The 14044-nt window shown below is 55.6% G+C and overlaps 1 protein-coding gene across 9 annotated transcripts in view; it reads right to left on the bottom strand.

Moving 5' to 3' along the window:
- Positions 1–3207: 3207 nt before the first annotated feature.
- The window catches only part of MID2 (midline 2), a 67374-nt gene continuing 56537 nt past the window's right edge, over positions 3208–14044 (bottom strand). For all 9 annotated transcript variants that reach the window (XM_040083985.2, XM_040083980.2, XM_040083983.2 and 6 more), the window contains 3 exons: positions 13628–13789; positions 8705–8912; positions 3208–8523 (listed from right to left, as the gene is read on the bottom strand). In XM_040083985.2, coding sequence (XP_039939919.1) covers positions 8121–8523; positions 8705–8912; positions 13628–13789 — 773 coding nt within the window. In that variant the 3' untranslated portion in view covers positions 3208–8120. The remainder of the gene's footprint in view (positions 8524–8704; positions 8913–13627; positions 13790–14044) is intronic.

Here is a 14044-nt window from a genome sequence, read left to right as displayed (position 1 = left end):
CGGGCTGATCAAAGGCAGCGAGCCTAGCACAGCTCCTGTCAGCGAGGGGCTGTAATGAGGATTTTCACGCAGACAGCCTCTGCAGAGAGAATCCCAGTGATGGATGTCAGCCTGTTTGCCTGTGTGAATAAACAGGGAAAAATGAGAGCCAGGAAGGCAGGAGAGCAAGGGCCACGTGGAGAGGAGGCACTTGGCTCAAAGCAGTGGGAAATTGGGGGCAGGGAAGCTGAGGGAATTTTGAGGATAAATTGCTCTCTGTAGCTACGTGTGCCTTGGGGACCAGGCAGCCCCTGCTCTGTGCAGCCTGGATCCAGTGTCTCGTGGAGAAGTACCCACGGGAGCCCTCCTGTGCCTCCCTCCCTGGGCAGGACCGGCACCCCACTGCTCTCTGTGACATGTGGTGATGGGAGCTCTGCTTCAGCTCTGAGGGTCCCAGGGTCCCCTTGCCCCCCCAGCTCCTTGTGCTTTATTTTCTGGCTGGTGTTTACTTTTAAAACTCCTGGGAGTGCTTGGCTCCTCACACCCTGCACTGACCCAGTTCTTGCTCGTTGCTATGGAGAACTGGGCCCAATTCCATTAACAGTCCCTGTGCTGCTTCTGCCTGGCTCTGAAGCTTGGAGGATGCAGTGGTGAGCCTGGATGGGATGTTCCCAGGAGAGGGGCCAGGGGAGATTTGCACAGGCTGATGAAGGGCTGGAGTCTCGAGCTGCCTGCTCCAGGTGGGTCAGGACAGTTCCTGCAACTCAGGATAGGTTTCTGCAGCTCAGAATTCCCGAGGCTCCCCCTGCACCCATTTTTAGTCTGAGACACAAGCACTGGTGTCCTCACCATCTCCCTCCCAGCACCCTCTCTCCCCTTCATGTCTTAAACCCCAGAATTCCTCAAAAAAGGCTTCTGGTCTCATTCCAGGTATTGTCTGTCGTTCCATAGCCAGACCAAGAATATTAAGTGATGCTCAGTCTAATGATCAAGAACACTCAGTTTTAGGGGCTGGTTATTCAGATGAGTATTTAAAACCTCAACTTCCATTAAGGATTAATCCAGGCCAGCTCAGACTGTAATTCGTTTGCCCTGTGCAGCCTATGAGCAGCTCAGGGTGTAATTTTCTTTTCTGTCCATTTATTTAACGTTTTTTTTCCAGCCTGGAGTGAGATCACCAGTTAAAGGGGTTTTCATTCCTGGATGGGAGTGCTGTAGCACGTATTCCCAGTGAGGATTATCCCACCCCAGTGCAAGTCATTGCTGCTGCAGACAGGACAGATGAAACATCTTGATGTCTCTTTCTAGACAAACCCAGTAATTTCTCTTATCTCTTCACTTTGCAGCTTCCCAGAGCAGGGGGAAAGCCCCAGGGTTCCCAGGCAGTGGGTTTTCAAGCTTTCTCAAGGGAGGGATTTTAAAATTTTCCTGTTTCATGAACCACAGAAGACATGAAAAGTAAAAAGCCAAAATCAACCTTCCCCTCAGTCCCCCCAAACCTGCCATTAGCCTCCCCAAGCCCATGCCACACGCCGTTTATTCCCCTCCTGGTGGACTTGAGGAATCCATTTCTGGTTTCATTTTCGGTATTTGTGACACTTGAAACCTCTCGTGTTTGAAGGACATTCCTGGAAAGCCGCGGCAAAGCTCATTCCATCATCTCAGAGCAGCCTTTCCCTTTCCATGAAGCAACCTGCCATGCGAGTGATGGTTTTAAACTGGCTTTCACAACGAGGGATGCCGTTTCCTAGAAACGCGAGGCTGACAGAAAAAGCACCAGATAAAGCAGGAAGAAAAGGGGAAAGCTCCTCCCTGGGCTCGGGCTGGCACCGGCTGTTTCGGGGAAAGAGGTGACCGGGGATGACATCCTTTAGGCTGCTTTCCAGGAGCTGTGACAGAGCCCCGGGCCATCCCCAGCACTGGCAAGGGCCGGAGCAGCCAGCTGTGCCCAGCACTGCCCGGAGGGAAGGTGGGAGCGCGCTCAGGGAGGTTTGGCCACAGCCAGAGGACACAGAGGTGACACTGAGGCGTTTCTCCGCTGGCACCATGTCAGAACAGGCTGATCCTTTGCTCTGTGCTCTCCCCTTGCCCAGCACCCCTCGTTCCTCGGCCTGGCCCCGAGCAGCCCCAGCAGGGACGAGCTCCCGGCTCTGCTGTCCCAGGGCTCCTCATCCCCTTGGAGCCTGGACTGCGCTTTGCCCTGCAGATGGGTTTCAGGTTAGGAAAGCCTCTAAGGAAAACGCATCCTCCCCTCCCAGGAGGCATCTCCCCGCTCAACGCCGTCGTTCCACGGACACCGGAGAAATCTCCGGAGCTTCCTCTCATTCTGTCGGGGCGGAGGGAGGAGGGATGGGGCGGGTGTGATTCCCGGCACCCACGGGACCCTGCTTTGCCAAGGTGTGCCCTTCCCAGCACCTCCCAGCCCCGCCAGCTCCCCAGGCGCTGGGCCAACATCCACCCTGGTGATTCACAGCAACACCCACTCCCAGCCCGAGCCACCGAGGCAGGAATCCTGCCAGCAGCACGGGGGAACAGCGTGTCAGACACATCCACGCAGAGAATTCCTGCCTTTCTGGAAGCTCTGGATCCACCGAGCAGACAGTTCATGCTGTTGAGCTGCTGTGACAGCCGGGGTGAGCCCCCCTAAATGAACCCCCGCAGGTCCGGAGGATGAGACATCATCCCGGGACTGAGGGGCTGCACGGGGGCGTTCTCAGCGCAGTTTCGGGGTGCCTCACCTCTCCACGCCCGGCTGGCCAAGTGCCCGTGTGGGGAATGTTTCTCCTCTGGAAGGTTTTATTTTTCAGTTTAAAAGAAAATAAGGTTCCCGTGTTGGGTCAATTCCACGGAGAGGGGAGCAGGTCCTCTCCCAGGGACGACTGTCCCATGGTGAAAGGAGAGGACCTGTGTCCCCTCGTACAGACTCCTGGAACAGCCAGATTTTTGCTCCTATTGTGTCCTTGCTGCTTGCTGGGTGCTTGCCAGGCTCAGGGCAGGCTGGGTGCCAGGGCTCCAGGTCTCTCCTGGGACTGCTCAGCAGGGCTGGGGCACCTCTGGCTTTTGGGACCTGTGTCAGGATCTGTTTGACAAGTGGCCAGAGCAGCTGTAGATCCCTGCCAGGCCCTACACACGCAGCAGGACACGCAGCACCAGGCTGGAGCAGAGTGATGGGATGGATGGAGGGGATGGGGTTAGGACAAACCCCGGGCAAGCTGCGGTGGTCTGGGGCTACCCTGCCAATCTCTGGACCGGGGAATACAACGTCTGGAAATGGAGGCTGTGAGCCCTGGGTGCTGCTGCTCCCCACTCCCCAGCGTGGGGCTCTGGGCAGAAGCAGGAGCACCAGACCCAGCCCACCACTGCTGTGTGTCACTGACACCCCACAGCTAGGGCAGAGCTCTGACCGATGCAAATGCCACAGGTTTGTCCGTAGCAGAAGCAGCAACTCATCCTCCAGGCAGGTTCCATGTGCTGCTGGTTAATCTTTAACAGGAAAAAGCGTGGAGCAAAGGCATAAAGTAAGAAATATTTAATTCCACAGCGTTGGTTTGCACCGTATGTTTTCCACTTAATAAATATTTTAGGCACTTGTGCTCCAAAAATAGGCTCTGTCTTCTGGTGGTTTGTGTGCCTGTACTCCCCCACATGAGGCTGTCCTCCAATGCCCCTTCTCCAGCAGATTCTGGCCAGTGGCCCCATTCCAGCACGGGGAGTCCCCAGTGTTTGGGCCCAGTCCTGCCTGGGAGCCCCAAGGGATGTGCACCCAGGGCTGGGAGAGGGGAACCCCGAGTTCCTCCCTGCTGGCTCCAGTCCCTGTGCATGGCAGGGGCTCTGTCACGGCCGGTGCTCAGCGCCATCGCCAGCTTGGCCCCACCGCCGGCTTCATCCTCACCCTCTCCAAGGCACTGGGGGGGCGAGAGCACCAGGAGGACACGGCTGGCACTCAGAGATGTCCAGCGTCCTCGTGGCCATCCAGGACTGGGGAAAGGGCAGGCTGGCACACTCAGTGTCCTGGAAAATGAGACATCATCCGGGGGGGCAGCAGGGTGCTCGGTATTTATGTGTACAGATGTTTTTGGATGGAGCTTTAGCATCCCCTGTGCCTGGCCAACCCCTGGGCTCTTCAGGCTGAGCTGAGCCCAGCACAAGGAAAGCTGCTGCTGGGTGATCCCAAGAGTCCCCTCTGCTTCTGTGGATGCCTGGCCATATGCTTTGCCAGGTTTGGGGAACACTGTGATGGCCAGCAAGAAGATCCCAGGGCTGTCCTCACCGTATGGCCCCCACCACACACAGACATACCCAGCAACGTATATATATATATTATTATATTATATTATATTTTTATATATATATCTATATATATATGTACACACATTAACAAAGAAGTTGCCAAAAAAAATCAACAAAAAGGGAAAAAACCCAACAGGAAGAACAGCCTTCCCCCCAAACAAAACAGAAGCGGGAATGTTACGTGTGGAAGGGGAGGCTGAGGGAAGCCAGGAGTCCACACATCCCAAACTTGTACACTGGTGTCACCAGGAGCAGAGGAACCAGCAGCAGCACTCTGAGCCCCCCTCCACGTCCTGGGCAGGGCCCAGGGAGGGGGCTGCTGCTCCCCAACTCGTGGTAACAATTGGCTGGGCTCTGCTTTCAGTACCACAAGAGGACAATGGGGGTGCATGGGAAAGGCCCCAGCCCCTGCTTGGGGTGTGGGGCTTCCCCCGCCTGGCCGAGTACGAGACACGTGTGGGGGCCAGGGGGTCCCACAATTAGTGCAATTTCATCAGGTGCAAAAGCCACGCTTAGGGCTCATAGTCTCTGAGGTGAGGATGCTGAGAGCGCCGTCCTTGGCATTGCCAGGGCCAACATCCACCTCCAGCGCCTGGCATCGCTCCGGGGTGACACAGGATGAGCAGCCTCGTGGCAGGGACTTCCATGAGACCTTCCCATGAAAAACATCCAACTTTAAAGGGTGATTTAACCTCCCAAAGTGAAACGGGGCCACATGCCAGGCTGTGGGGATGGCAGACGTGCCCCCGTTGCACCCTCCCTGAGCTCCTGCACCCCCGGGCTGGGAGAAGCAAACGGAGCTGCTTCTCTGCTCAGGAGGAGTCAGAAGGAGGGGTGTATCCCCCACTTGCCCTGCCAGGCACCATGGGTAAGAAGCCTGCAGCAGAAGGAAACCCCTCTCAGCCTGGCAGTGCTGCAGCAGATCCTTTCCTGAGGGGCTGCCCACGTCCCTTTCCCAAAACCCACAGCCCAGACACGGAGAGATGGCATGCTGGGCAACGGGCTCGCATGTACACGCTCCTCCTGGGCTCACCAGGCTCACCAACACACACCCCTTTGGCCAGGTCACTGGGAGGGGTCACCAGATGAATCCCGAACTGGCCCCATGTGAATTCAACCTGGCTCTGCCACAGCCCCCATGGTGTGAGCCCCAGGCACCCTGTCCAAGCCAGCCACTCACTCCCAGAGCCTGGGCTCCAGAATCACAGAACAGGCTGAGTTGGAAAGGCCCCATCAGGATCATTCAATCCAACTCCTGGCCCTGCACAGGACACCCCAACAATCCCACCCTGTGTTTGGGAGTTTTGTTCAAATGCCCCTTGAGCTCTGGCAGCCTTTGGGGCCATGACCATTCCCTGGGGAGCCTGTGCGGTGCCTGACCACCCCCTGAGAGAAAAACCTTTTCCTGACATCCAACCTAACCCCACCCTGGCTCAGCTCCAGCCATTTCCTTCAGTCCTGTCACTGGTCACAAGAACGAAGAGATGGGTTCCTGCCCCTCCACTCCTCCTTGGGAGGAGCTGAAGATGACAAAGAGGCCTCCCTTCTCTTCTCCAGCTGAACAAGTGACCTCAGGCACCCCTCACAAGACCTCTGCAGACCCTTCTCCGTCCTCACAGCCTTTGTCCACTCTCTTAAACAGCTTCATGCCTTTTTTATATTGTGGTGTGCAAAACTGCCCTCAGGGCTCAAGGTGAGGCTGCCTCAGCCCTGAGCAGAGCATGACAATCCTCTCCCTGGCCTGATGCCCCCAGAACACTGATTTCCCTCCTGGCTGACTGAGATCCAGCTGGGCATGGACCAGGACCCCCAGGGCCTTTCCACACCCTCTCACTCCCCAGTTCACACACACAGTCAGGGTTGCCCCATCCCAGGCACGGAATCCACGACCTTCCCTTGTTAAACTTCACAGCTGGTGATTCCCCATCTGTCTCATTTGTATGGGTCTCTCTGCAGGGCCTCTGTGTCCTTCAGAGAGCTGACAGCTCCTCCCAGCTTAATGCTGTCAGCAAACTGACTTAGGATTCCTCCCAGTCCTGCATCCAGCTTGTTAATGAAGATGTTGAAGAGCACGGGGCTGAGGATGGAGCCCTGCAGAACCCCACAAGTGATTAGTGCCAGCCTGATGTCACCCTTTGTGCCTGACCCGCGAGCCAGCTGCTCACCCACCCACGATGTGTTCATCCAGCTGTGGGCTGGACATTTTGTCCAGAAGGATCCTGTGGGAGATTGTATCAAAAGCCTGCTAAAGTCCAAAAAGATTCTACCTCCTGGCTTTCCTGGGTCAATAAGGTGGGTTACCCTCTCATAGAAGGAAATCAGGTTTGAAAAGCAGGGGTAGTTCCCTGTCAGCAAGCTCCACAGGAAGGGAGAGGCTGGGAGAGCTGGGTGGCCCCAGCTCAGTGGTTCCCTGTCCCACTGAGGAACCACATCCAGAGCAGGAAAAGGGGTTACAAATGCCACAGAACAAAGACCAAGCACCAGCTGCCTCGGGCCACCACAATGCCTGAAATCCTTGCCCCCACAATGTCCCAGCCACTCACACGCCCACTGGCCCCAAACTGTGCCACAGACCCCCATGGTGGCAACAGGGATTGTGTGCCAGCCCAGCTCCTCCTGGCACCTTAAATAAATCTGGAGACTGGAGCTTGGCCAGGGGACTCGATGCTTGTGGTTACTGGGAGTACTGGTGACAGCCAAAGAACTCCCAGTAACCAGGGTCTCTGGGCCTCTGAGACAGACTCAGTCCTTTGCCCCAGAGTAGACAGGATGGCTCCACACTCACACCACCACAGAACCATGGATTAGTTTGTGTTGGAAGGAATCTTTAAAATGCATGCAGTCCAATCCCCTGGCATGGTGGAAAACAAGCTAGAAGTCAAGATTTGGGGTCATAAATTGAAATTTTGAGTCATAGAGCATAGAGGTGGTCTTTGAGCAGGACTCTACTGCAGGCTCAGAGCAGGAAGAGGTTTTTGCTGCTGGGACACCAGACAGGACACTAATGGAGGCCTCTGTGGAGCAGGGCACTGCTGGCCAGACCCTGCGTCGGGAAGGAGCAGTGCCAAACCTCTGCACCAGGAGCCAAATCTCCTCAAGGATGCAGGCTTCCATGCTTACTGGGAAGCTCGCAAAGGAGGAGATGGTGGGCCGGGGGTCCGTGGCTCTCCACTGCAGGACCCCAAAAATGTATCAGGAGCATGCCATCTGCAGCATGGACGGCCACTGGGAACACCCTGAGTGCCATCTTCACTCCCACGGACCACCACCCTCCCTCCACGTGAACACCATCCACCACACAACAGCTGCCAGCGCTCAGTGAGCCTGAGGGCTCCGAGCCTCATCCATCTCACCAGGGAAGCTACCGAGCCACAGCCACACGGAAAGTCCTCCCTGAAAAGTGCTGCTCAGTGCTCTGGGCCCCCACATCAGCCGTCAGCGGGCTCCAGAGCCCACCCCTCCTGTCCCAACCTCACGGTACACACGAGCCATTCTCTGACCACCACGGCACCTCAGGTCGCTCTGAAACCCGCCCTGGCTTTTCCAGCCCCCGAGGGAAGACAGAACCATCCAGGTGACAATCTTCTTGGGGAGAGGTGGGAGCCACCGCCAAAGAGCTGCTCCAGCCACCCTTGTGCACTCTGGAGCTCACCAACAGCAGTTCATTTCCAGACGTGGTTTAAGGTTCTTCCACTTTTCCATTAAAGCGAGATGGAGCTGGGTGCGGACGGTGCTCAATTGCTCGGGTGCCACAGCGGCTCTCCGGCATGGCTGCCAGCGGGCAGCTCTGGCCACCTGCACCCACTGGGCATGGCCAGCGCTGCCACGGGGCACGGGCAGGCCTGGGCAGCCTAGTGACAGGCTTTCATTCCTGACACGTATGGGGACTCCTGGGGCCGGCAGTTACACTCCTGCTGCTCAGGGTAATCGATGAAATCTGGGGCGGGCAGCCCCGAGAGGATCATCAGGGATTTGTTCCAGATGGTGAAGGTGGGACATACTGGCAGGATGAAGGAGACTTCGAAGGTGTGGAGGTGGAGGGAGTTGGCCGGGTCGTAGAAGGAGAGCGCGTTGTTGTCGTAGTCCAGGAGGATACCGAGGCGCTTCATCTGCGGATGCACCTCCACCAGCATCTCCTTGTTGTTGTGCCGCACCACAAAGTTGTTGTTGCAGCGGGAGAAGACCCAAGAAGAGGAGTTCTTCCCGATCCACTCGTTTTTGGGGGCTGACTTGTAAGCCACGCCGATAGCATACCTGCAGGAGAGGAGAAGCTGTGCTCAGCACCCTCCAGCCTCGGCACAGCACCAAGCCCAGCCCTGATGGCACGGGCACCTCGTACTTTCAGAGCCCACCTGCTGTAAAAGGGCACAGGGTGGGCATCTCTGGCAGAGGCCAGACTGGGAAAGCGTCCCCCCTCGCACAGGTGGTGTCTTACCAGGTAGAGGATCCCACCACCACCTCCCAGTAGTGGCAGCCGCTGTCGATGAAGACGTTGCCGGCAGCGCCGTAGCAGCCTGTCCCGCTGAACCTCTCCGGCGTGTGGCTCTTCTTCAAGGAGCTCTCGTCCTTCTCCATTTGCAGCCCGTCATTGGAGATCTTCAGCTTCTTGTGAGCCATCTTGGGGTCCAGCTTGAATGGCTGACCTGTGGGGAGGAGACACATGGATTAGGATTTGCGTTATTAGCATCATGGTGCAGCCAACGGGCTTCTTCACATCCTGTATTCTCAGCTTTGCATATTTAATTGTGGTTTGCTTGGGTGTATTCCCCAAAACCAGACCAGATCTGGGTGATATCCCAGAGCTTCAACCAACCTCCTTGTTTGTCAATGATTTCCCTATGTAAGTCCTCAGACTATCCCTGGATTTGCAAACAAAACCCCAAGATGGTAGAAAGAACTAAATTGAGTTGAGGTGGATTTTGCTGCTGTGTTTTCATGCGAGATGCAGCGAAGTGCACACAAGCACCGGAAAGCATTTCCATAGGGATTCACCTGCTTCAAGACAAAGCAAATGACAGCTGCAGAGAACAGCCCAAGTCCTGCCAATACCCTCACCCTCACATTTTGGCACCCGGCTTGGGGTATGACTAGCTGTGTCCTCCTGCATGCTCCCATTTTTGGCTACAGACACTGAGTCCCAACAAGAAGAAACACAGACACCACCATAGCAATGGGGTCCTGAGCCTGGGCTGGGGACCCCCAGAACAGCCAGGAAACCCTGCAAACAGGCACACAAGGAGAACCCCAGGACAGCTGGGAACTTCTACAAAGAGCTGCAACATCAGCGACAATTGCAGCTGCAGAGCGGAGCTCATCTGTGCCGTGCTCTGTTACCTGATGGTAGCTCATGCTGGTTTTCCTTGAAGCTCAATTTGCTGAATAACTGAGTTGAGAAGCCTGAAACTAAAGCTGCAAATTGGGAGTGATCTGCCCCCTCCTTCTTCTGGCTGCTCTGATCTTTCTGCCGTGTCTTTTCCTGGCAGTAATGCAAAGAGACAAGCTCTGTGGAAGTGAGGTATAAAAATACTTGGCTCCATCAGGAGAGAGACACTCACAGCTCTGTTTGTGAAGGTGGCCCCTTGCTAAGGTCAGTGTGAAGAACTGGAGCCCAGCCCTTGTCACTGGTTTGTGCTGGCATGTAGTAGAGCAAGGACTTGAGCTGCATCCACAGGCAGTGGATGTGATGGGCAGGCTGGGTATTTCAAACAGCACAGCCAGGCACCTGCTACCATCAATCCCCTTCCCAGAATATCACTCTACCATGGGGAAAAAAATAGAGATTTCACAGAGGTCATGACAATCCCAACCTCAATCCCCCGGCATGGGAACTGCCAGGGGAAGGGGAAGTTGTGACTGCAGCCTTCACTCCCTGCTCCTGCACCATCAGCAGCCTCTGTGCCTCCCAGTCACTGTTCTCCAGCCCCTCAGCCCTGCCCTGCAGAGAGCCGAGGGTTGCAATGATTCCTACCACCATTAATGATTCCTCTCACCATTAACATTTCCTCTCATCATTAATATGTATCTGCTGGGCTGGTCACTCAGATTACCTTTATCCCACAAATTCAGCTTGCTGGGATATTCCTGATAACCTTTTGCTGGTCATCCCTGCACGAGGCTCAGGAGCTGTGGGGAAGCAGCAGGCTTCAGGGCTGGACACAGCCCGCTGTACCGCTGGAGCATTTATCAGCTGGGTTATCTCCCCCTTCCCTACAGAGCCAGGGTGAGCGGAGCAGAGGAAATCCTGTCTGGCACTGGGTGTGTGGGAGCAAAGAGGAGGCAGCCAGGAGCATGGTCAAGGTCAGTGGAATGTGGGGATGGAGGCAGGCAGAGGGAGGTGTGTGCTGGAGCTGCATCCCCGCCCTGCAGGACCCCAGACACCCACCCCACTCCTTTGGACCTCACAGGGCTCCTGCACCCATCCCAGTGAGCAGAGGCTCACCGGCTTGGGACACTCCTGTCACCCACCCAGAGGGACAGCGAGGACAGGCTGCCTGCTGTTTTACATAACAGCTACGGAAATAACTGGAATGAGATCCCCAGGAGCAGGAGATGACATCCAACACTCAGCCAAATCTGGGAGCAGCAGCCCACCTCACCCCAGGGGTCAGTGCAGGGGTGCCACTGGTGCCACCAGCGCCCTGCAGGACAGCAGCTCCTGTGTGGCCCACTCCTCTGGTTGTGGGGGCACAGGGACGGGGCAGAGCAGAGAGGGCAGACAGCTGGTGACTGAGTTTGGCTGAAAATGTGTGGAGAGAGAGGAGGGATGGATACGAACCCTGCTCCCAAGGATGCTGCAGGCACCCCCCACATTCTGCCCAGAGGGCAAACAAAGCTCAGGGACACAGGGACACAAAGCCAGCCCTTCCTGCATTCTGTCACTCCTCTCTGCCTCCAGTGGCAGTGTCCCTACTCCCACCAGCCATCCAAGGTGACACATGTGGGGCACAGGACACCCACACAGCATGGCTGCCAGCACCATCCTGTCTTCCCTGAAGACATCACTTTCTGCAAAGAAAGAAACAAAGGTGCAGCACTGTACTGCTGAGTCATAGGAAAGCCATAAATCCATCTAAATCTATGAATCTTTTCACAGACTCCCTGCTGGGAAGTTTCTGTAGGGATCATCCTGCTCCTTAAAAACACCTGCGCTAACACGATTCAGGCAGTAACAGTGACCACGCAGCCCACTGCTCAGGCATCAAACCCACTCCTGACATCTCACATGGGATGTGGATGGAGCCATCCTGTAGAACACTGAGGTCTTGCCAAGAGATGCAGAAATCAGGAAAAGCCAGAACTGCAAGGGAAAGTAAGGCCAGGATGCAGTGGCTAAGGCAAGGGCTGCAAAACCCATTTCCCAGCACTTTCTTTATGGCTAGAGCAGGGCCTGTCCCTGCATTCCAGCACTTTCAGCAACTTTTGGACACTTGCTCCTAACTAAGTCCTGCTCAGGCCCAGCCTCAGCAGAGGATGGTCTCTCTGTCACTAAACCAAACCTGTTCTCCCAGGCTTCTCTGTTCAGGAACGCAGATTTAGTGCCAGCACTGACAGTGCCAATGCTGCGGAAATCGATCTGTCCTGACACTGACCTTCTGGCAATGGAGAGATCTCTCCAGACATCCCTTCAGGAACAGAATGGGCTGGGAAATATGCTAATGGGCTATTTCTGTGTTGAGCTGCTGACACCTCCACCAAGTCTACAGCAGTGGAAAGTGTGGGTGTGATATCCTCTGGATATTGTCCACTGGAAAAGGAAAAAGCCTGGTCCCAAATACCAGTAGGAGGAAAGGGCAGTGGGGACATGCTGGGGCTGCAGCACAGGGCGGCTGCACCACTGGGCACCCAAAGGAGCCCTTGTCCCTTGAGGTTGGCCACAGAAGGAAATAAAGCAATACATATTTTGTCCATATATATGGCTAAATCAAACTTTCCTGAATTCCGAAGTTTCCACCAACACAGATGGCAGAGGAATACCAAAGCGGTGACAGAAAGGGATGTGCCCATCAGCGCCACATGCCTCTCCTGCCCAACACCTGAGTGGGAAGTGAGGGACAGGTCCTTGTGGAAGGGGCTTTAGCACATGCAAAACCACAATCACACATAACCTGTATAGTGTCTCAGGTGGGGCTGCTCCAGGTTTCAAACATGCAAGGTATCACTGAAGCAAGAGGGGCTCAACTCCTGACTGGAGGCTGATCAAACCCAGTCCATCCCCAAGCAGGAACTCTCGGAGCTGTGCTGGCAGGTCTGGTGACTGACACTCAGCTAAAATCACAGAGAGCAAACCCTGTCCAACAGGAGCTACCACCAGAGCCATCCATCCTCACTCCCAGCTTCCCAAGCTGCCCATTCCTCACACCCAGAGTGAGTGCTTTTCAAAGCTGGGGAAGCATTGAGAAACAGCAGCTGCAGGAGGGATAAATCTTTAATGAACAGGTGGATTGGGTTGAAGTTTGCTTCTCAACAGCTCCCTCAGCCCCACTGCCTCAATGTTGTTTTATTCAGTTTAACACCACGCAAAGAAAGGGAGGCAGTAGAGGTGATAAATCATCACAAAAGCCTTGTTCAGGCAGAAGCAACTGTTGGGAAAGGGCCAGATGGGAGGGCAGTGCTCACCAGGACTACGGAGAGACATGCAAGCACTGGGAAGGCACAGGCATGGGGCAGGCAGGAGCCTGGAGAGCCAATTTATTCTTCCCCCAGCATCTCACACTGTCCCTCCTGTGTCACCCTTCAGGCCATGGCTGCCAGTGCTTCTGCTGCATTTGCTGTCTTGCAATGGAGAAATGTTTCCCATCACAAGCCTTGGAGCTCTGTCTGTGCCAGGACAGGTCTAGCTCCACTCTTCTCAGAGCTCAGCTATCCCTAAACACATTTAACCCTCCTTGGCATCCCCAGGGCACTGGTAAGAAAAATTTCTGCTTCGGCTGCAAAGCCACATCGACCATCATTTTTCAACCTTATGGCTCTCCAAACCACAACCCTCTGCAAGCTAAGCCACACACAAGAACAGTTGCTTTGTGACTCCTTGCATCAGCCCCAAAAAGCACAGGGATGTAAAACCACCCCAAGAATGGACCCTTATGACCTAAGACCCCAGGGACGGGTGCTGACAGGAGCAGAGGGCCGGTGGGAGCCCCTGGCACCACAGGGGGTAGGAGGAGACCACCCGAGGCAGAGAAGGAACGGAGGCTCCAGGGGAGACGGGCACTCCCGTGATTTAACAACGCGGTATTTCCATCCCACTGCCAGCCACTGCCCGCTCACCGGGAGCGCTCAGCCGTACCCCGGGCACCCCAGTGCCCAGGAAACTCTCCCCCTGCACCTGCCACAGCCAGCTGAGTGCCTGGGCACCTACTGTTGGTCTTGAGGCGGGCGGGCTCACTGTTCCGGCTGCCCGCCTGGTTGATGGCCTTCACCAGGAAGATGTAGCGGGTGCCACTCTGCAGCCCATGCACTGTGTAGTGGTTCTGCTTGATGTTGGGGACGATCATCCAGCTGTCCATGGAGTTGTAGAGACCTGCAGTGCGGGAGAGGGTCAGAGATTTACTCCCAGGGAAGGACAGAACAAAAAGCCCCAGCGCTGCTAATGCAGAGCTCACGAGCACATGTCCCTCAGAAGGATTTACTGCCTGCCTGGGAGTTCAAAGTGTCTGCAAGGAAATTTCCAGAGATGATAAATCCCAGCAACACGGAATCTTTTTCATTATCACACAAAGGCAACGTTGGTAAGGCAGGGCCAGGGCCATAGTGCTGGCATCTTGGGATGCTGCCA

The sequence above is a fragment of the Hirundo rustica genome, chromosome 21 (genome assembly GCF_015227805.2).
Source record: "Hirundo rustica isolate bHirRus1 chromosome 21, bHirRus1.pri.v3, whole genome shotgun sequence".
In the NCBI taxonomy this organism is placed as follows: Eukaryota; Metazoa; Chordata; class Aves; order Passeriformes; family Hirundinidae; genus Hirundo; species Hirundo rustica.
Note: the sequence above shows the minus strand (reverse complement) of the source record. Positions and strands in the feature narration are given on the sequence as shown.